The sequence below is a fragment of the Miscanthus floridulus genome, chromosome 2 (genome assembly GCF_019320115.1).
Source record: "Miscanthus floridulus cultivar M001 chromosome 2, ASM1932011v1, whole genome shotgun sequence".
In the NCBI taxonomy this organism is placed as follows: domain Eukaryota; kingdom Viridiplantae; phylum Streptophyta; class Magnoliopsida; order Poales; family Poaceae; genus Miscanthus; species Miscanthus floridulus.
The window spans coordinates 35,959,910-35,983,336 of NC_089581.1; the positions used below are offsets into that span (position 1 = coordinate 35,959,910).

At 44.0% G+C, this 23,427-nt stretch overlaps 1 protein-coding gene across 2 annotated transcripts; it reads left to right on the forward strand.

Annotated features, from left to right (window-relative positions):
* Positions 1-4,845: 4,845 nt before the first annotated feature.
* On the forward strand, positions 4,846-9,895 carry LOC136521853 (ADP-ribosylation factor-like protein 2). Of its 2 annotated transcripts, XM_066515619.1 has the most exons (5): positions 4,846-5,674; positions 6,188-6,294; positions 6,465-6,575; positions 8,445-8,603; positions 9,607-9,895. In XM_066515619.1, the coding sequence occupies exons 2-4, from the start codon at positions 6,230-6,232 to the stop codon at positions 8,557-8,559; spliced, it is 291 nt and encodes a 96-aa protein (XP_066371716.1). In that variant the 5' UTR covers positions 4,846-5,674; positions 6,188-6,229; the 3' UTR covers positions 8,560-8,603; positions 9,607-9,895. The 2 variants fall into 2 exon arrangements, with proteins under 2 accessions (XP_066371716.1, XP_066371724.1); XM_066515627.1 differs by having other exon boundaries at positions 4,846-6,294.
* Positions 9,896-23,427: the final 13,532 nt, after the last annotated feature.

The window sequence follows — 23,427 nt, forward strand, 5'->3', positions numbered from 1 at the left end:
TTGGTGATTTTTCTAATTAGTATTCTTGGATTTTATTTGCTCATAAAGCATATTGTATTGTTTAGTCCTTGGTAACAATATAGTAACATAAATATGCAACTCACGATGAACTGTGGCTTGGATGCGTCATTCGACAAAGATTCCCGGTTTGGATCTGAGCATTGTATTCATTATTTGGTAATAATTAAGATGACGTCAAACAGAAAATTTATGATATATATAATATATACAAGTATAAATCTTGTTGACCTCTATATTTCCTGGTCATCGTAGCTCATATAAAAGGTTATGAAATTTTTAACATATGTTGCTTAAAATAAAAAAAAAATCACGGTTTAAATCCACCGCAAGAGAAGTTCTGTCATTTTACTTGGGGATATTTATATATCGCCATATGAACTGGTGATGGTATATATGAGTACAATTATGCAAACAAAAATGGATTTTACAAGAAAGTTTTAAAAAAACAAAGTAAAAACCATTCATCTGTCAGCTCCTTCGGTCCACTACCCTAGTCTTCCCTGTGCTTACAGCCTGTTCGGTTGGCTGGTTCGTTTTGTTGCTGGTTCGTGAAGAAGTACTGCTGGCTGGTTTACGTGAGAGAAAAATACTGTTCCGGCTAGAAATTTACGATCGTTTACGACAAGCCATAGCCAAACGAACAGGCTGTTAGTCTCTGGCTCTCTGCCTGTGCATCCACCATCGAGTTGTTTTGTAGTTTTTGTTCACCATCATCAATATCATCATGTGCTTTGATCTGATACTTTGTTCTAAAATTGTCTCTTATGTCATATGTCATTTGGCTACGGTCTTATTAAGTTGTGCACTTTTTTATATGTCTTATGTGTAGACTTTGGTTTTATTAAGTTGTTAACCCGGGTCTGGTCGGGCTGCAGCCCGGGGCGAGGCCCAAAAACTCTAGGAACAAGTTTCACGAAAACCTCAAAAAAAAGCCCGGCCAGCCCAATAACCCACCCCGACGCAAGGAAAGCCCAGCAGGCTCCGATCCTAGCCCTGGCCGCAAGCGCAAGTACACGCAACCTCGACTCGGCATCTCAGCTGTCGGCTTCAGACGCAGAGACGAAGACCGCGACCGCTTGAGTCGAGATGGCAACCGCTCCGCGCCCTCCTTCTCATGTGTTATCTGTCTGGCGTCCAGCTCCCGCGTCCCGGCCCCAGCGGCCTGCCCCCGCCAGCAGCCGGCCGCGACCCCGTTTGCGCGGCTACACCCGCCGGCCGCAGCCCAGAGCCCCAGACAGCGCGGCTGCCCGCTTGCCCCTGCTGGCTGCGGCGCAGCCCACCGCCCCGTGACCCAGCCAGCGACCACCGCAGTCCCCGGTCGGTGCCTGGCCCGGCTGCCAGCACCCCCTACTCTGTGGCAGGCAGTCCCCTGGCGGCAGGTCACAACTCACAGGTGACTGAGGTGAAACGAGATCGATAACTCCAGTCTCCGTATCAATGTTCTACGTATTGTTTGAACCTATTATTTGAGCTCTTTGAATCAATATCGTTATTTGTCTTCTTTCAAAATATGTTATATCTAATAGTGTACAACTAGTAAGATTTATAGGCTCATACCCCTCCGTCCATAAAAGAATCACTAAAAAATATCATTATACATGACGGTTTACTTTAGTCACACACAAGCGAAAATACGTCACAGTTAACTTACCATGACGATAAAAAAAAGTCATGTATCCCGCGTCATACATTTGCTGGACCAAAATGAACCGTCACAGATTGGATTTTTTGTTCGTCATGGATTATTGTCTATCTCCTATAACCAGCCCATATCCAAGCCCAAATCCAAACCACAGTGACGAAAAAGAACATCAGAAATTTATGCCAAATCATCACTGCATTAACATGCATCTCAACTCATAAGATACACCAATCGTATAAACAAGCATTGATTCATTCATGTATTAGCATATCAACAACAGTCACATTGAACATCAAAGTACAAATTGACCCAGCTCATAACCATTTGGTTTGAGGACAGTCATTTTAGATCTAAGCTCTCATAACAACTAAGTTTGCATATAAAGATTTCATCTCTAGGGAGTCTAAATAAATAAACATATGGGAACTTTAATTGGCTTGATGTCGAGAAGGTGCTACCTAAAAATCAATATGAATATGGGATAAGTCAGTTTTGAGCAAGGTTTCTAAAAAATGACATCAATTTTAAAGAAGATTTAAAACCAGTACTCTAAAACATAAGAGCCCTTCCATTGGATTGTTGGACAGAGATAGAAGTACTCTATTCCCATTATATTACTGCATCAAAGAAAGACATTTTGATTAGCAAACCATATAAGAGACATGTCAGTGTCAATTTAGAACAGCACGTAGATAGAAACAAGACTCAACCCAGTGCTACAGCTATGTCAGTGTCAGTCAATCAGGCTGAACTGCACACAACCAGCAGAATAAACCATGGTAATTTCGATAGAACTTACAATCCTATAGAATGACATCAGAAATTAATTTTAGCAAATGATGGTTGTGTCAAACAAAAAACCTAAGTTTCTAGAAATTAAATTAAATTGACAAATAACTTTCAGTTAGATGGTTGAATAGTAACACTTGTATGCATGAAATATTTTGTTGAATATTACTACAAGAAAGCTGACAGGTTAGGACTCAGATCAACACAGATGAATCGCTAGAGTCCAGAGGCCCAATCAAATAATCACATAAGACACATGGTGAGATCAAGGGCAAGTTAGTTGAGCACTACATCAGATAAGTTACAAAGGACTTATGCTGCAAAAGACAGTTCATATTTGGAAAACAGGTACAAGTATCAAACTGCAGAAAGAAAGAAACTAGACTGAGTCTCTGAACTGTACAAACCTAAAATACTGTTCTCAAAAGAGGCCTGTTAGCAGCATGCTCTCACCCAATGTCATGACACCACCTATAGCTCGTATGATAATTAAATATTTCTATGCTCACTAAAATTTTAAGTTTCAATAAAGCAGTAATATATGGAATAGAAACTCACAAATTTATCATAACAATGTCTAAAACTGCAAGAGCAAACAGAGCACTCTGCTTTTCGAAAATTGTACACAGAGCAGGAAAACTTACATGACTAGGTGGAATGTGCTTTCTACTCAGGGGTTCAGCAAGACAGTGCCAAAACTGTAAACCACACTCTCAAAACTTACTATACCTGTAGAGCAGTGAGAAAAAATAGAGAGGCACGCTCTTTGCTTTGAAAGTGAATTAAACCTACTTACATAACAAATTCAGTACAAAATTTGATTCATACCTACTTTCATGAGCAAGAAAAAAATTCAGAATATTACTATTTACTAGGCAGCTTGCAAAAATGATATTCAGTCTAAAAAATTTGCAATAGATAATTCCCTTCAACTATCACTATTTTGTACCTGTCAAAGTCATGGTAATTAGCAATCAGCAAACATCACATCCATACCCATACTTAAGCATTTAAGGAAAGCCAGTATTAATCAAGTCTTACTCTTACACATGGAAAAAGACAGTACTGATCGATTGTGAAATTAACTGACAAGACATTCAATTGCTAATTAGTAAACCTACTTCCTACTTGAACTAAGAAGCTAAGAGACATTTGTAAAATACACAAAATTTCTCTGGTACACACAGGTAAATTCACAACAGAACATATGAACATCATGAACGAGCAGGAGAACAGATCTACACAAATTAAAGCAGCTCCAAATCCTAATTAATCTTATCTAAAGCGTAGAGAGAGGAAACAGCAGAGCTACACTCAATATTGACAACTGCCCCTCCACCACAGCATCCTCCTATCATTTGTTAGTTTCTCCTACGGTGGCAAAAAGAAGGGCCACCAAAATCAGCTTGACCCACAAAGAATCTGTGGATGCACAACTGAGATAAGAAGAGGCAGGATACCTACATATTGGGGTTGGGGCGAACCTCACACGGATGAGGGAGAGCGTGACGATGCAGCAGAGCTACTCCTCGTGGGCGGCATCCACCTCCCCGTTGTGCATCTAGTCGACGAGCGCCCACGGCGGACCCTCCCGACCTCCCTCGGTCGACCGTGCCAGGCCCTAGTGGTTGGATGCAGTAGCCATCGGCTGCCGTCGCCGCCCTATAGATCCGGCAGCCGCAAGGAGCCCCAGGCCGTAGCAGGCTGCCACTGCCTTGTAGATCCGGTAGCGGCAAGGAGCCCCAGGGCCGCAGCAGTCCCGTGTGGCCGCTGACCGCGTCCTCGGCACCCGCCCTGCCTCATCTCGCCGGGTGTGGAGCGCCGCCCCCTGCCGTCGTCGCTCGCCTGGGCTGAAGAACGAAGAGGCGAGATTTGGGATTGGGGAGCCGGGAGCAGCGAGCCTGTGTGGATGTGCCGTCGCCTGAAACCCTCCTGTTCGTGCGTGGGAGAACTAGAGGATAAGGGAGATGTGGTGAAAGAGAGGATAAGATTGAGAAATTTTTAGAGGCAGGACGGTTTTGAGGTCTGTTGCCGCGCGGCGTGCGAAACTATATGGTGCGAAGCGACAAAAATTTAGACACAGAGTGCTGTGGGTCTGTGACGTCAAACCATGACGATATGTTAACAAGTCGTCATAGATTTAGCACTTTAGAAATAATCCGTCACAAATTACAGCATTCTATGATGATTTCTCATAAGGTCACCGGTGAACCATCACATATAAGGGTATTTCTTGTAGTGAATGTAATTCTCACCTTTCGATGAGTCAAATAAAATTATATAAAAAGTACTAACATCCATGAGATAAAATAAATACCATTAGATTAGTTATAGAATATATTTTTACAATAAATTTATTTGAAGACATAAATGCTAGTACTATTTATTATATACTTGGTCAAACTAAAGTTATCTTGACCGGTATGATTCCTATAATTACATTATTTTGTGGACGGAGGTAGTATTAGTTAGCCTGGGCGCAATCCGTTTGTAGATCCGCCACTGGTTAAATCCCAATTATTTACTAGTACTATGTTATTTATATTAAAATCTTGTGATATTAACAATATTTTAGTTGTATATCTGTGTCCATGTTTTCTTATTTTAAAAGACAATCATATCAACATATCCGATACCTACGCGCATCCAATACCATATATTCCTATCTGGACCACGTAGTTGCAGCCAGCGACCCGGGTGGGCTGTATGCCGGGGCGAGCCCAAACAAATCGAGTACCCCTCTTCAATCTAGCCTAAGTACAGCCCACAGCAAAAGAGGCCTCCAAGGTCCAGCCCACCCAGCGCCGGCAGCCCACTCTGACAGAGAAGCGCTCGGCTCAGTTGCCTGACTCGCCCCCACCCACTCCTGAGCGGCCGAAGCCCCGACCGGCGGCCGCGCAGATCAGCCCCACCGTTCTCCTCCTCCGTGGCGGCGCGCAGGCGCCCTTCCGTCCTCCCCGTCGTCTCCTCCTTGATCCTTCTCCGAGTGGCAAGTGCCGACCTCGCCTCCTCTTCCTCGGGTAGCCCCTGCTGGGGCGCTGGGCGCACAGATCCGCCCGCCCCTGGGCGCCAGGCGCTGCCCAGTTCTCCCCCTGCCAGCCGGCCGCGGCGGCTGCCAGTCAGCACGGCAGGGCTGCTGGTGCCCGTCTCTTGATCGCCAGCACAGCACGGAGTGCCGGAGTCGTCCCCCAGCCGGCAAGCCCCTCGCCGGCTTGCTGCACAGTGAGTCATTGCATCATGTTTTGTTTGATGAATGCCAATGGCTAGTTTCTTGTAATCTCATTGCAATATCCATACCGTATGGCATAGGAGGCTAGGTGATGAATGGATGAATAGTAGCATGATATGCTATATTGAGCGGGATTTGTTTGCATCCATTGAAGATGAAAACATTTTAAGCGCTTTCAATCCTTAAGACCAAATGTTAAATTTGCACCCACCCTCCACATCCAAGCAATTTGTACTGTATTACTTCATTTCAATCTATAATGTTAAATTGTTATGTGAAGAACTATGACACTTTCAAGATGTTAATTGATGTATGTATTATTGAATATGTTGGAGGTTAAACAGTTGGGATCCCCAGATGATTCTATATGCCGGGGGGTGAAATTGTCAATACATATATGATCGATAATTTGTTGTCAAAGGAAATCCAGATTTTTTTTGAGAGGATTCTTGATGCTTTGTTATTAAATTTGACTTAATCTAAAAGCCGTCTACATCTTTGTTCAGATTTGGTGAATCCCCCCTCCCCCTCACGCTCCACCACTGATCATGGGGCTACTCAGCATCATCCGGAAGATCAAGCGCAAGGAGAAGGAGATGCGCATCCTCATGGTGTAGGTTCCCTCCAGCCTCCTTTTCCGTCTGATCCCTTATGCATTTGTTCCCCATGGTTCTTGCTTTCCTTCAGATCTGGTGCTCGTGTTGTCGGATTCCTCTATTGGCTGGCATCTGCATTGATTCATGATGGCTGATTCTATGTTGTGTTCTGCGGTGTTTGTCTCAGGGGCCTGGACAACTCGGGGAAGACAACCATCGTTCTCAAGATCAACGGGGAGGACACCAGCGTCATTAGCCCAACCCTTGGATTCAACATCAAGACGATCAAGTACCACAAGTATGTTCCCCCTTCCTTCCGCTTCCTGTTTAGTCCAGTTTGGCTCCGATGCATATGCATAGTGACATATAGTTACTTGATTTAGAGTAGAGTGGAGTTTTATGTTAGGCTAAATACCAAATGGAACATCATGGTTTACATATAAAGGCTATACATTGATTTAGTTGATTCGGGTTAATGCCGTTAGTTGTCTGTTGGAGTTTAGAACCTTTAGAAGTTTTCACCTTAGTTGTGATTGTTTGCTTGTTTAGTGGACTATCGTGTGCACGTACGTCTGATATAACATGGTAAGAATCATAGCGACACATTTTTCTCGCCCTGTCTACTACATTATGGTTAATTTCTTAAGCAGCATATTATAGTGGGACCAATCTGCATAGAGTAAATCATGTGATAAAATTGTCTATTAAAATATTATGGCCAAAATTCATCTATGCTTCTGTATATCCCTCACATGTTCTGCCATCAGATGAACAGTTTCAACATCAGACAAACAGTTTCAATTTTTTGTATAGAAATAAAAATTGCATAGGCCAGCAATATTGTTGACATCTAGTTTTGCATCTTGGTACATACAAAATGGAGACTGGTTGGCATGTTGAGAGTTTCCAGTCTAGTGCCATCAGTTGTGTTTTGGAATTTAGAACCAACATCACTTCCAACTTAGTTGAGATAACCTAGACTCATTTAGGTGTGTGTTCATCTGATAAATGCAGTGAGAACCCACCAAAACATTTTCTTTCGTTATGCTGATTTGGTTGCTGGTGCAAGCGGTAGAGTCTTACTGCCTATGACCGGAAGGTCCCGGGTTCGAGTCGCGGTCTCCTCGCATTGCACAAGCGAGGGTAAGGCTTGCCACTGACACCCTTCCCCAGACCCCGCACAGAGCGGGAGCTCTCTGCACTGGGTACGCCCTTTTTTGTGCTGATTTGGTTGCTGTTAATATATTAAATATTTAAGTGGAATATTACAGTAGAACACTGTGTGAAGTAACTTATGTGATAAAAGGGTTTATAAAGATGTGAAGACAAAATTCAACATTCCTTCTTTGTAGCCGTCACATGTTCTGCCATCATTGACAAACAATTTGAACATTTTACTTCTCTGTTTGTAGAATAGTGATAGGGAAATAAAAATTGCATTGGTAGCAAGTTGGTAGTCCATTTTTTCATGTCGATTCATGCAAAAAGGAGATTGGTTGGCATTTTGAAGCTTCCTTGTCAAGCTACCTAAAAGTTCTGCTGGCTGGCTGGCTGGGCCATGCTGGCTGGCTGGGCCGCTTTGGGCCCAAGGACCTGTTTCCTTCTTTTCGGTGTTTTGTTAATTTCAGCAAGCGTCTGAATACTCCGAAATTGATAATAAAATGTAGAAAAATCATAAAAATGTCAAACCAGTTTTGTTGAGTTCATAAAATCATGATCTATCTAATAGTGTATTTTGTTCGCATAGGTTCGGTATGTTTTTAGAATTTCTCTAATTATTTTAACATACTTAATAGTGTTAAAATGAGAACTTGTAGGAATTTCCACGATAAATCGGTGATGGTATTGACTCTAAAAATTTTACCGTAAATTACTAACATTATTAGCTGCTCACTGTAATTTTTGTAGCTCCGAAATAATTAGTTGCTAGATAGACATTGATGTCCTATTTCGAATATAGTAAATCGAATAAATGAAATATGGAAACACGTTTGGTTTGGATAACTAAAACTTTAGTTGGGAAGTAACGCCGTATTCGACAACATGGATACGTAGACTAGCGCGTTAGAACTATATCGTTAGCTTGTGAGACGCGATCGGGTTTCTAGCATTCTGGCTGTCGTTGATTATTTACATTTATGCATTTGCATCGATGCATACCATATAGGTACGATGATGGAGCAACAGATCAATTGAAGGATGATTGGGAATCCGAAGATGGTGTAAGGGTATTCTCTCCAGAAGATGAGGCAATGAGCTTCTATCCAGTTGATGATGGATGATCCGAAGATGCAGATACTAACTTTTTAATATATATCTTACCTAGGTAAGCCCCAGTGCATAACCCCTACTTTCTGCAGTTTAAATTATATTTGTGCATTAAGTTTTAAGGTGTTGAATGAAACCCACTTGCATATATATCTCTATCCTATGAGTCTTACTAGCATTACAGGATCGTGTAGATTGCTATGCTACAGGACTCTGGTAGAAGTCGGGTGATTGCCTGTCACTCGTGAGCTATAAGAAATATGTTACTATATCATTACCACTTGGAAAATATAAATGGTGGACATGAAAAATGGTGACCGGACAGGGATATGGTTTGGGTATTGGTGGGTGTAAGAAGTTGTGTCGCCGTGGACACGGGGCATAGCTTGGTTACACTGCTTTCCCTGTCTGATCGGTTAAGGACCGATCGTTGTATAAGGCATCTAGGCAAGTCACATACTTATTATCCCGAGCACATACTTGGGTATGGGCGCTTGGAAGACTTGTTGCTCTCTTGTCGTGGATCCGGCTCTTTCCAGACCGATTGTCAGGGTTTTATTTTGGTGGAGGAGGTCCTTGCACCGCACTGAGTGTAGGACTTAGGGGTGGGGGCTTGGAGTCCCAGTTTGGACGGAGACCTGGACACCCGGGATAGGAGAGTGATGGGTTGGTCCTGCTTGTGCCTGGGGTATAAGCGGGGCGTGTATTTTTGGGGTACCTAGCTGGGGGCATTGATTCGCGAATCGTTGGGCGATCCGGTACGGCTTGTCTCATGTTTAGCATCGTAGTAAGAATTGAAAGATGAAAGATGGAAAAGGAAATCTAATTGCTTACCACCCTCTTGAAAGTAGCACATATGCTTATATAGAATGGTTAGTTAATGAACCAATGCGACTATTAATAAAAATCAAATATAAGGACGCACGCTTAGTAATGCTTCCTGCAAATGCAACCCATAAGCCAGATAGTCTTGCATATCCTTGGAGTCTTTTATTTCCTCCTGTCGGATAAGTCTTGCTGAGTACAATTGAGTACTCAGGGTTTTATTCTTCCTGTTGCAGGTGACAGGTGGATGCTAAAGCTGACTCTTGTGTGTGGATTCCTCCTGGTGGGCTCAGCGAGGATTCCTTTACGCTACGATCGTAGTTGTTATTTATACTCTCACCAAAAGCTTTTATAAATGAAAGGTGCATAATCTATTGTTGTAGTTTATATATCAATACTTCATCATGTCATTAATAGATGTTTATTTCCGCTGTAACTCTGTTCACATGTTTATATTCCGCTAGTTAATTAAATGATTCATAACTCTGATAATACGATTACATTCTGCTATTATAATAATAAATGTTATACTCTGATGTACATGTAAAGTGATGTAAGAAATGGTTAAATGATGTAAGCTTTATTTTCTCATCTGTGATCCTGATAGCAAAAATGTGGATTTTTGGGTTCTCCCCAGGGGTGTGCCCGACGAAATCGAGAAATTTAGTGTTCTCCTTTGGGTGCTTAGTGTCTAATGGAAGACAAGCACTCCTAGAAGGCATTAGATTAGGCGGTTCTGCCACAAGTGGTATCAGAGCACAAATGCGGAAATAAGGCTTCGAAAACCTTTTCTAAACTAAAATTTGACAACAAACTCTTTTTAAAAAGTTAGGGCGTCTTTATGCAAAGTTATATAAGAAGCCCTATTACTATGGTTATGCATCTAGGATAGACGGCACTCTACTGACTTAGGTAGACTTAATCAAGTTTTCTGTAGGTACACTGACTCGAGCATTGTCTGATAGTCTCGACTAGTTACATGGAGAGAACGATGTGTCAAAAATCTGAGAACGGTTACCCTATATGTTGGCAATAGTGGAAGGACGTATAGGACGTGCATTCATGCATATCCTGTTTGTGCAGTGTAGCGTTCGTATTGCTTGTAGACACACCCTCCATAGGTATCACGCGTGTCATATTGAGCACGCCTGACTCGTTCCTGTCCTAGACTTAGGTCTGCACGGTGGCTTCGTGTTTCGCGTTCGCCAGTGGTTCACGCCGGTCGTGACCCACGTCTCACCGTACCTCTTTTCTGCGCTCTTGTCGGACCCATGCCCTGAAGTCGTACTAGTCAGTAATGGTCTCGGACGTCGCTCGCCTCGAACGCGCGGAATTTGGTCGATTCATCGTAGTGATCCCGCGCAGGAACACTGGTGAACCGCGCCAGGACCACTGAACGTTCCGCCTTTATAAGTAGAGCCTGGTTTAGCCATTGGTATCATCACTCGGCGCACTTTAGCTCGCTTAGCTTTTCCTTGAGTCAGCTTTTCGCTTAGCCTTCCTTGCAACCACCGCCAGAAAGAAGAACTGGTGTGGCAGCACCGCCAGCACCTCCACCCTCGGAAGTGTCAGGAGAAGAGCCATTGATTCCTCTCACTCAGCCGTTGCCCCGAGAGGATGTAGACTAGTTGCCTTGGGATGTTGTACCTGTAGTAGTAGTGCTTTTTGTCGTTGTCCTCCGGTATTGTATTCTTACCGTTGTTGTTCGTCCGTAGTTGTTGAGATTGTCCACCAGTAGGGAAGGTGAACGATGTATCGTGAATGGGAGCCTGAATGCCCGTATGTTGTACCCGTATAAGACCATTGGAACATGCATTTTATTTATTTCGTTGTGTTTATTGCGTTCATCTACCTTAAGTTCGTTAGATGTGCTTAAGAGTTTCATGGGCGATATTAAGCGGGTTACAAGGGAAGTTGCTATTCAGATACCGGTAGACCAGTCGTGGTTGGAGAAGACACTGTATCGACTAATTGCGGATGTCCCAGTAGAACACTTGAATCTCTTTAAAACAAATCCACCGTTGGATTTGAATTCCTTGTCCCTTGTTGTGAAGGGAACCTTTGTTGTTTGAATTTTTCTTTGCAATACTCCCCTTCTTATGTGGTCTATGACCCCACTGCCTTCATGGCGTGTAAGTTGGTAGTAGTTGCCTGGTTAATGGCTTATGGTGCCGCGACGAAACCGAGGGCTCCCTGTGGGACAGCTGCCACATGTGACGCTGCTCGGCACGCGTTGGTATCGAGGTTGTTAACCAAGTACCTTTACCAAGTTACACCGTCGTACCGTTTTGTTTAAAAAAATTTCTCCTTGGAAATGTTCATGTGTTCAAACAGGAAATCCACAAGGGGTGATACAGGAGTGTTCTCTTTAGTAACCAAGAGGAGATGGTTTTGGAGGAAGAAAGTATGACATGGTCTCAGGCTACACGAAAGGCGGATGTGTTCGAGTAAAGGAAAGAAAAAGAAGAGTAGTAAGGAAAGTTAGCGGTGGATAGTCGGGAGTAATTGTAAAAGCCTGAGTGGACGTCATGTCACCAACCCTGTGTTTAGTTGACCGCGCTACGCATGCTGGGTCACTTCGCTACGTGCCCTGCGAACGCTGTCTGTATCGGGCGTGTAGCACTCTATTTTCGCGTGGTCGCGACATCGTGCCGCACTCGCTGTCCTTGAGCACTGTACGCTTTTCCTTTTTCTGGCGTTCGATCGGCTCTCGGCTCCCGCGCCTTCATCCTCGTACCGGACCCCCCCCATTTCCCCTTCCTTTTGTTCTTCTTTTTGTGGACACGACCGCCCGCACGCCTGCCTCGTCGAGCGGACCCGTCCCCCTCTCCTCTCCTCTCCCTTATCTTCTGCCCACTCGCGCAGAAAAGCGCACCATGGCTGTGCTTATTCCCACAGCATGAACCATTTGTGTATCTCCTCCATGCCTCTCCACTTCCTGTGTGTTGTGCCCCACCTCTGTTCGCCTCTATAAAATACCCTTGGTCCTTACTCTTCTTCTTCATCCCCATTCCTCTCGCATTCACAGCAGAGCTACGAAATCCAGTCGACGTTGTGAAGCTAGGTTCATCAGTTTGAGGCGATGGTGTGATCTGAGAAGAAGAAACGATCTGGTTTCATCGAACAAGTTCAAGTTATCTTAGTTAGTTTGGTCTAAGGATTCACGATGTTTTACTTCTCAGTCGACTGTTTCTGGATCTGTTGGTGCTACGCCATGTTTTGGATAATCATGTTCTCGTTGTTTCTCCATTGTCCTTGTCTATCCCGACTTCTAGAGTAAGTCTCGATTGTATTAGGTTGCTCTTAGCCATGTATCTCTAAATCCCTGTGTGGTTTAGTATTCGAAGTCGTCTAACCTTTCGTGTAATCCCTGATCTACGAAATGTAATCGTGTTTCCCCTTTTCTGGTTCCAGTTTTGAATCTCGGGACGAGATTCTTTTTAAGGGGGGTTGGTTGTAACACCCCAGTGTTACGATCTTATTTAGCGCCGTGATTTAGGCCTAAGTAAAACTTTCGAAACGGGTTTCTCGAATTTTTGATTTAAAACATACGTGAAGCGATAAGCGAATCTTGTGTGACTTAGTTTCGCGGACTCGAATTAAGCGCTCAAGTTAAACTATGTCGTACGTAGGAATATTTATGAATGTCCGACGACGATTCTAGCAAACGGTTTGTTCTATTAGATTAAGCAGGAAAAGCAACTTTTATAAATAAACTAAAATCCATTAATGAATATATATAGGTATATGTAAGTTACATAAAGCAAGTGCATGCACACATGCAACCACGTCGTGCTGCCTCTGTTGTCTCCGTGGCCGGCGAAGTAAAGCTCCAATTCATGAGTTCTCACGTCCCTGTCTTGTCTCTGACCTTGCCTACCTCAGTGTTGTCCCTGTCTGCCTTTACTAGAACAGTTGTATTCTCTGCATCTGCCTAGCTGAGCTCTAAGCCTCCAACTAGCTACGTCCAGCATGTGCACAATCGCCGGGACCTATTTTTATTGTATTGCCTACTCTAGCTAGCTTCTTGTACTCAGCCCCGTTTAGATCCAAATTTTTTTGGATTTTGGCCACTGTAGCACTTTCGTTTGTATTTGACAATTAGTGTCTAATTATGGACTAATTAGGTTCAAAAGTTTCGTCTCGCGATTTCTCACCCAACTGTGCAATTAGTTTTTTTTCGTCTACATTTAGTACTCCATACATGTGTCGCAAGATTCGATGCGACGGGTACTGCGCAAATTTTTTTTGAATCTAAATAGGCCCTCAGTTCTCTAGTGCAAAGTTGTATTAGTCTGCACTCTATAAAATACTGGTTGCGTAGAATAGTAAGCTAGCGGATTATTGGGTCACGCTCCGCCGCTGTCCTGCTGTCCGTTTCAGACCACGTCGCGCCAGGGCAAAGTCAAACCGGGTCACTCCGTGTCAGCAGCATGCTTCTCTCTCTTTCTTTTTTCTTTGCCCCGTGCATCCCAACTCCTCTCGCTGCTGCTTACCGCGCATCGGCACCATTCCCGCAGCACCTCGCCTCACATCACCGGTACCGGCCCTCCCCGCGAGCGAGCCCCGACCCGCGCGTAGCTTCGCCGCTCTCCTAGCTCCTCCCTTCGCGCTGCTGGCCGCATTACTCACGCCGAGTCCGTGCGCAACTCCGCCGCGCACGCGAGCTACCGGCACCGGTGTCCGTGCCCGCGTGCCCGCGACGTCACCCCTCTCCTTCCCCTCCGTCTTCGTTGCTTTTCTGAGCCGAGCACCCGTCTAGGCGGCGTCCGCAGTCGCAGCGCCTCCCCCCGCACTCGACTCTCCCTTCCGTGCGCCGCGCCCCTGTCCTCGCAAAGCCACCGAGCGCCATTGAGGCCGCGCTCCTGCCCTCGCAGCCGCAGTCTCGCCGGCGTCCGCGCCGCCACCACTGAGTTGAGCCACGACGACCTCGCTGCTCATTGCCGCACCTGCGCGGCCCTTGGCCCCGCGCTGTCCCGCCATTCCAGCTCCGCGCCTGGGCCGTAGCGCTCCGCCGTCGGCTGCGCCCGGCTCCCCTTGTTGCCTCGCACGCCCTGCACTCCGGCGTGGCCACGCCCTTGCTGCCTCTGCCCGTGGCCGGTGGTGCGCCCATTGCCGCATCAGCCCGCAACTGCGGCCGTGACGGCCACAGCGCCTGCTCGCCATCACGTCCCACGCCGGCTGGACATCGCCGGTGGCGGCTCCCCCGTAGCTTCCCAGTGCCCGCGTGCCGGCGCATTCGCCGTCGTGGAGCTCCGCTCCGCATCATCCTTGCCACGCCGTCCCACGCCAAGTCCCTACGCGCCCATGCCGAACGCGGCCGCGTCCTCGCTGCCCGTGCCAGCAACGCCGCTTCCCCTCCCCGCTCCTCGGCCACCGCTGTCGTGCTATCATGCGGTGCCGACCGGTGCTCCTCTGCTTCTCTGGATGAAGGAGACGAAATGAAGGTGAGATGGGTGAAAGTCCAAGGCAAAAATTTATACGAGGTTCTATTTGCGAAATATGTGACTCACAGAAATAGTGTCATCGTACTGCGGGTTGATTTGAGGATAACTCAAGGGCCGTTTCACAAATATGCCACGCCACCCGCCGCGCTGGGCCGGCCTGCCGCCGCGCCTGGGCCGTGCCTGCGCCGCGCGTGGGCCAGCCTGCTGGGCAATGCTCGCATGCCCCTGGGCCTGGTGCCAGCGCCTTGCTGGGCCGGCCTGAGGCTGTCTAGGCCACCGCGCGCACGCCGTCCGCCTGGGCCGACCTGGCCGTTGGTCCAGGCCATGCTGGCTGGCAAGGCCGCTTTGGGCCCAAGGACCTGTTTCCTTCTTTTCGGTGTTTTGTTAATTTCAGCAAGCGTCTGAATACTCCGAAATTGATAATAAAATGTAGAAAAATCATAAAAATGTCAAACCAGTTTTGTTGAGTTCATAAAATCATGATCTATCTAATAGTGTATTTTGTTCGCATAGGTTCGGTATGTTTTTAGAATTTCTCTAATTATTTTAACATACTTAATAGTGTTAAAATGAGAACTTGTAGGAATTTCCACGATAAATCGATGATGGTATTGACTCTAAAAATTTTACCATAAATTACTAACATTATTAGTTGCTCACTGTAATTTTTGTAGCTCTGAAATAATTAGTTGCTAGATAGACAATGATGTCCTATTTCGAATATAGTAAATCGAATAAATGAAATATGGAAACACATTTGGTTTGGATAACTAAAACTTTAGTTGGGAAGTAACGCCGTATTCGACAACATGGATACGTAGACTAGCGCGTTAGAACTATATCGTTAGCTTGTGAGACGCGATCGGGTTTCTAGCATTCCGGCTGTCGTTGATTATTTACATTTATGCATTTGCATCGATGCATACCATATAGGTACGATGATGAAGCAACGGATCAATTGAAGGATGATTGGGAATCTGAAGATGGTGTAAGGGTATTCTCTCCAGAAGATGAGGCAATGAGCTTCTATCCAGTTGATGATGGATGATCCGAAGATGCAGATACTAACTTTTTAATATATATCTTACCCAGACAAGCCCCGGTGCATAACCCCTACTTTCTGTAGTTTAAATTATATTTGTGCATTAAGTTTTAAGGTGTTGAATGAAACCACATATATATCTCTATCCTGTGAGTCTTACTAGCATTACAGGATCGTGTAGATTGCTATGCTACAGCCTACAGGACTCCGGTAGAAGTCGGGTGATTGCCTGTCACTCGTGAGCTATAGGAAATATGTTACTATATCATTACCATTTGGAAAATATAAATGGTGGACATGAAAAATGGTGACTGGGCAGGGATATGGTTTGGGTATTGGTGGGTGTAAGAAGTTGTGTCGCCGTGGACACGGGGCATAGCTTGGTTACACTACTTTCCCTGTCTGGTCGATTAAGGACCGATCGTTGCATAAGGCATCTAGGCAAGTGACAGACTTATTATCCCGAGCACATACTTGGGTATGGGCGCTTGGAAGACTTGTTGCTCTCTTGTCGTGGATCCGGCTCTTTCCGGACCAACTGTCAGGGTTTTATTTTGGTGGAGGAGGTCCTTGCACCGCACTAAGTCCGGGACTCAGGGGCGGGGGCTTGGAGTCCCAGTTTGGACGGGGACCTGGACACCCGGGACAGGAGAGTGATGGGTTGGTCCTGCTTGTGCCTGGGGTACAAACGGAGCGTGTGTTTTTGTGGTACCCAGCTGGGGGCATTGATTCATGAATCGCCGGGCGATCCGGTATGGCTTGTCTCGTGTTTAGCATCGTAGTAAGAACTGAAAGATGGAAGATGAAAAAGGAAATCTAATTGCTTATCACCTGCTTGAAAGTAGCACAGGTGCTTACATAGAATGGTTAATTAATGAACCAATGCGGCTATTAATAAAAATCAAATATAAGGACGCACGCTTAGTAATGCTTCCTGCAAATGCAACCCACAAGCTAGATAGCCTTGCATATCCTTGGAGTCTTTTATTTTCTCCTGTCGGGTAAGTCTTGCTGAGTACAATTGAGTACTCAGGGTTTTATTCCCCCTGTTGCAGGTGACAGGTGGATGCTAAAGCTGACTCTTGTGTGTGGATTCCTCCTGGTGGGCTCAGCGAGGATTCCTTTACGCTACGATCGTAGTTGTTATTTATACTCTCACCAAAAGCTTTTATAAATGAAAGTTGCATAATCTGTTGTTGTAGTTTATATATCAATACTTCATCATGTCATTAATAGATGTTTATTTCCGCTGTAACTCTGTTCACATGTTTATATTCCGCTGGTTAATTAAATGATTCATAACTCTAATAATACGATTACATTATGCTATTATAATAATAAATGTTATACTCTGATGTACATGTAAAGTGATGTAAGAAATGGTTAAATGATGTAAGCTTTATTCTCTCATCTGTGATCCTGATGGCAAAAATGTGGATTTTCGGGTTCTCCCCTAGGGTGTGCCCGACGGAACCGAGTAATTTAGTGTTCTCCTTTGGGTGCTTAGTGTCTAATGGAAGACAAGCACTCCTGGGAGGCATTAGATTAGGCGGTTCTACCACATAGGGGCGGCTGGCCTCGTGGATTCCGAGCACGCCATTGTAGGGGCGGCTCCATCACCAGTCATCCCTAAAAAAATTTGTCCCGTTGCTACAAACTGTTTTTCACGTAGTGAATTATGTATATATGGCTATATGTGGGACCCGTTTCTATAAGTGTATTATTATAAACGCATCGAGAATCGGAAACCCCATTTGGTTATACCCAAAAGATGATGTTTCGTGCGACCGAAGAAGTGTATATTATGGGCAACCAAGATCAACTTCCGTGTCATATTCAGATGCTTATTTAGTAATAATCCTGTTTTTAAGTATTGATGAGGAGAAGCTTTTTAAGAAAATGTCTTGTATTGGCTCTTCATTGTACATGTTTCTATGTGTGTAAGGTGATTGCTATGCTGCTACCAGTGCTGTCCCATAGCCTGTTCGGCTGGGCTTATACGATCGTATACGATCGTGGATTATAAGATAGAACAATATTTTTCTCTCACACCAAATCAGCCAAACCAGCCAGTAGTAAATAATTCATGATCCAGCCTAGCCAACCGAACAGGCTGCCAATCATTAGAGTAGCTAGCGCGCACACGTGCACGCATTGTATATGTAAATTCGTTTTGGTGTGCAGTTCATCTTTCTCCTATGTACGTATCCCCTGTTATATTATACCCTTGTGAAAAAAGCACCACACCAAAATAAGTTGAGGATGGATTAAACTAAAATATATTTTTTAGAAAAAAAAGGCATTTTTATTCTAGCCATTGCAAGAGTTTCATTATTAATTACAAAGTTTTAGGATTCGGCAGAAGAGAAACTCTCAAAAGCAACAAAAGGAAAGGGTTTAAAAGAGCCTACCAAGCACTCAGGGAGTAAGCACTAAACTTATTAAAATACAACCATCTATTTTAATTGATTCATTAGAATATGGATTATAGTTTTAATGATCTTAGTCTAGCTTAAATGCTTATTGGTGATTTTTCTAATTAGTATTCTTGGATTTTATTTGCTCATAAAGCATATTGTATTGTTTAGTCCTTGGTAACAATATAGTAACATAAATATGCAACTCACGATGAACTGTGGCTTGGATGCGTCATTCGACAAAGATTCCCGGTTTGGATCTGAGCATTGTATTCATTATTTGGTAATAATTAAGATGACGTCAAACAGAATATTTATGATATATATAATATATACAAGTATAAATCTTGTTGACCTCTATATTTCCTGGTCATCGTAGCTCATATAAAAGGTTATGAAATTTTTAACATATGTTGCTTAAAATAAAAAAAATCACGGTTTAAATCCACCGCAAGAGAAGTTCTGTCATTTTACTTGGGGATATTTATATATCGCCATATGAACTGGTGATGGTATATATGAGTACAATTATACAAACAAAAATGGATTTTACAAGAAAGTTTTAAAAAAACAAAGTAAAAACCATTCATCTGTCAGCTCCTTCGGTCCACTACCCTAGTCTTCTCTGCGCTTACAGCGTGTTCGGTTGGCTGGTTCGTTTTGTTGCTGGTTCGTAAAGAAGTACTGCTGGCTGGTTTACTGAGAGAAAAATACTGTTTCGGCTGAAAATTTACGATCGTTTACGACAAGCCATAGCCAAACGAACAGGCTGTTAGTCTCTGGCTCTCTGCCTGTGCATCCACCATCGAGTTGTGTTTGTAGTTTTTGTTCACCATCATCAATATCATCATGTGCTTCGATCTGATACTTTGTTCTAAAATTGTCTCTTATGTCATATGTCATTTGGCTATGGTCTTATTAAGTTGTGCACTTTTTTATGTCTTATGTGCAGACTTTGGTTTTATTAAGTTGTTAACCCGGGTCTGGTCGGGCTGCAGCCCGGGGCGAGGCCCAAAAACTCTAGGAACAAGTTTCATGAAAACCTCAAAAAAAAAGCCCGGCCAGCCCAATAACCCACCCCGACGCAAGGAAAGCCCAGCAGGCTTCGATCCTAGCCCTGGCCGCAAGCGCAAGTACACGCAACCTCGACTCGGCATCTCAGCTGTCGGCTTCAGACGCAGAGACGAAGACCGCGACCGCTTGAGTCGAGATGGCAACCGCTCCGCGCCCTCCTTCTCATGTGTTATCTGTCTGGCGTCCAGCTCCCGCGTCCCGGCCCCTGCGGCCTGCCCCCGCCAGCAGCCGGCCGCGACCCCGTCCGCGTGGCTACACCCGCCGGCCGCAGCCTAGAGCCCCAGACAGCGTGGCTGCCCGCTTGCCCCTGCTGGCTGCGGCGCAGCCCACCACCCCGTGACCCAGCCAGCGACCACCGCAGTCCCCGGTCGGCGCCTGGCCCGGCTGCCAGCACCCCCTACTTTGTGGGAGGCAGTCCCCTGGCGGCAGGTCACAACTCACAGGTGACTGAGGTGAAACGAGATCGATAACTCCAGTCTCCGTATCAATGTTCTACGTATTGTTTGAACCTATTATTTGAGCTCTTTGAATCAATATCGTTATTTGTCTTCTTTCAAAATATGTTATATCTAATTGTGTACAACTAGTAAGATTTATAGGCTCATACCCCTCCGTCCATAAAAGAATCACTAAAAAAATATCATTATACATGACGGTTTACTTTAGTCACAGACAAGCGAAAATACGTCACAGTTAACTTACCATGACGATAAAAAAAAGTCATGTATCCCGCGTCATACATTTGCTGGACCGAAATGAACCGTCACAGATTGGATTTTTTGTTCGTCATGGATTATTGTCTATCTCCTATAACCAGCCCATATCCAAGCCCAAATTCAAACCACAGTGACAAAAAAGAACATCAGAAATTTATGCCAAATCATCACTGCATTAACATGCATCACAACTCATAAGATACACCAATCGTATAAACAAGCATTGATTCATTCATGTATTAGCATATCCACAACAGTCACATTGAACATCAAAGTACAAATTGACCCAGCTCATAACCATTTGGTTTGAGGACAGTCATTTTAGATCTAAGCTCTCATAACAACTAAGTTTGCATATAAAGATTTCATGTCTAAATAAATAAACATATGGGAACTTTAATTGGCTTGATGTCGAGAAGGTGCTACCTGAAAATCAATATGAATATGGGATAAGTCAATTTTGAGCAAGGTTTCTAAAAAAATGACATCAATTTTAAAGAAGATTTAAAACCAGTACTCTAAAACATAAGAGCCCTTCCATTGGATTGTTGGACAGAGATAGAAGTACTCTATTCCTTATATTACTGCATCAAAGAAAGACATTTTGATTAGCAAACCATATAAGAGACATGTCAGTGTCAATTTAGAACAGCACGTAGATAGAAACAAGATCCAACCCAGTGCTACAGCTATGTCAGTGTCAGTCAATCAGGCTGAACTGCACACAACCAGCAGAATAAACCATGGTAATTTCGATAGAACTTACAATCCTATAGAATGACATCAGAAATTAATTTTAGCAAATGATGGTTGTGTCAAACAAAAAACCTAAGTTTCTAGAAATTAAATTAAATTGACAAATAACTTTCAGTTAGATGGTTGAATGGTAACACTTGTATGCATGAAATATTTTGTTGAATATTACTACAAGAAAGTTGACAGGTTAGGACTCAGATCAACACAGATGAATCGCTAGAGTCCAGAGGCCCAATCAAATAATCACATAAGACACATGGTGAGATCAAGGGCAAGTTAGTTGAGCACTACATCAGATAAGTTACAAAGGACTTATGCTGCAAAAGACAGTTCATATTTGGAAAACAGGTACAAGTATCAAACTGCAGAAAGAAAGAAACTAGACTGAGTCTCTGAACTGTACAAACCTAAAATACTGTTCTCAAAAGAGGCCTGTTAGCAGCATGCTCTCACCCAATGTCATGACACCACCTGTAGCTCGTATGATAATTAAATATTTCTATGCTCACTAAAATTTTAAGTTTCAATAAAGCAGTAATATATGGAATAGAAACTCACAAATTTATCATAACAATGTCTAAAACTGCAAGAGCAAACAGAGCACTCTGCTTTTCGAAAACTGTACACAGAGCAGGAAAACTTACATGACTAGGTGGAATGTGCTTTCTACTCAGGGGTTCAGCAAGACAGTGCCAAAACTGTAAACCACACTCTCAAAACTTACTATACCTGTAGAGCAGTGAGAAAAAATAGAGAGGCACGCTCTTTGCTTTGAAAGTGAATTAAACCTACTTACATAACAAATTCAGTACAAAATTTGATTCATACCTACTTTCATGAGCAAGAAAAAAATTCAGAATATTACTATTTACTAGGCAGCTTGCAAAAATGATATTCAGTCTAAAAAATTTGCAATAGATAATTCCCTTCAACTATCACTATTTTGTACCTGTCAAAGTCATGGTAATTAGCAATCAGCAAACATCACATCCATACCCATACTTAAGCATTTAAGGAAAGCCAGTATTAATCAAGTCTTACTCTTACACATGGAAAAAGACAGTACTGATCGATTGTGAAATTAACTGACAAGACATTCAATTGCTAATTAGTAAACCTACTTCCTACTTGAACTAAGAAGCTAAGAGACATTTGTAAAATACACAAAATTTCTCTGGTACACACAGGTAAATTCACAACAGAACATATGAACATCATGAACGAGCAGGAGAACAGATCTACACAAATTAAAGCAGCTCCAAATCCTAATTAATCTTATCTAAAGCGTAGAGAGAGGAAACAGCAGAGCTACACTCAATATTGACAACTGCCCCTCCACCACAGCATCCTCCTATCATTTGTTAGTTTCTCCTACGGTGGCAAAAAGAAGGGCCACCAAAATCAGCTTGACCCACAAAGAATCTGTGGATGCACAACTGAGATAAGAAGAGGCAGGATACCTACATATTGGGGTTGGGGCAAACCTCACACGGATGAGGGAGAGCGTGACGATGCAGCAGAGCTACTCCTCGTGGGCGGCATCCACCTCCCCGTTGTGCATCTAGTCGACGAGCGCCCACGGCGGACCCTCCCGACCTCCCTCGGTCGACCGTGCCAGGCCCTAGTGGTTGGATGCAGTAGCCATCGGCCGCCGTCGCCGCCCTATAGATCCGGCAGCCGCAAGGAGCCCCAGGCCGTAGCAGGCTGCCACTGCCTTGTAGATCCGGTAGCGGCAAGGAGCCCCAGGGCCGCAGCAGTCCCATGTGGCCGCTGACCGCGTCCTCGGCACCCGCCCTGCCTCATCTCGCCGGGTGTGGAGCGCCGCCCCCTGCCGTCGTCGCTCGCCTGGGCTGAAGAACGAAGAGGCGAGATTTGGGATTGGGGAGCCGGGAGCAGCGAGCCTGCGTGGATGTGCCGTCGCCTGAAACCCTCCTGTTCGTGCGTGGGAGAACTAGAGGATAAGGGAGATGTGGTGAAAGAGAGGATAAGATTGAGAAATTTTTAGAGGCAGGACGGTTTTGAGGTCTGTTGCCGCGCGGCGTGCGAAACTATATGGTGCGAAGCGACAAAAATTTAGACACAGAGTGCTGTGGGTCTGTGACGTCAAACCATGACGATATGTTAACAAGTCGTCATAGATTTAGCACTTTAGAAATAATCCGTCACAAATTACAGCATTCTATGATGATTTCTCGTAAGGTCACCGGTGAACCATCACATATAAGGGTATTTCTTGTAGTGAATGTAATTCTCACCTTTCGATGAGTCAAATAAAATTATATAAAAAGTACTAACATCCATGAGATAAAATAAATACCATTAGATTAGTTATAGAATATATTTTTACAATAAATTTATTTGAAGACATAAATGCTAGTACTATTTATTATATACTTGGTCAAACTAAAGTTATCTTGACCGGTATGATTCCTATAATTACATTATTTTGTGGACGGAGGTAGTATTAGTTAGCCTGGGCGCAATCCGTTTGTAGATCCGCCACTGGTTAAATCCCAATTATTTACTAGTACTATGTTATTTATATTAAAATCATGTGATATTAACAATATTTTAGTTGTATATCTGTGTCCATGTTTTCTTATTT

Coding starts and splice junctions, on each gene's coding strand:
- LOC136521853 (XM_066515627.1), top strand. CDS start 6,230: ATGGGGCTACTCAGCATCATCCGGAAGATCAAGCGCAAGGAGAAGGAG. Junction 6,295..6,464: donor GAGATGCGCATCCTCATGGT/GTAGGTTCCCTC, acceptor TGTTTGTCTCAG/GGGCCTGGACAACTCGGGGA. Junction 6,576..8,444: donor AAGACGATCAAGTACCACAA/GTATGTTCCCCC, acceptor CATACCATATAG/GTACGATGATGGAGCAACAG.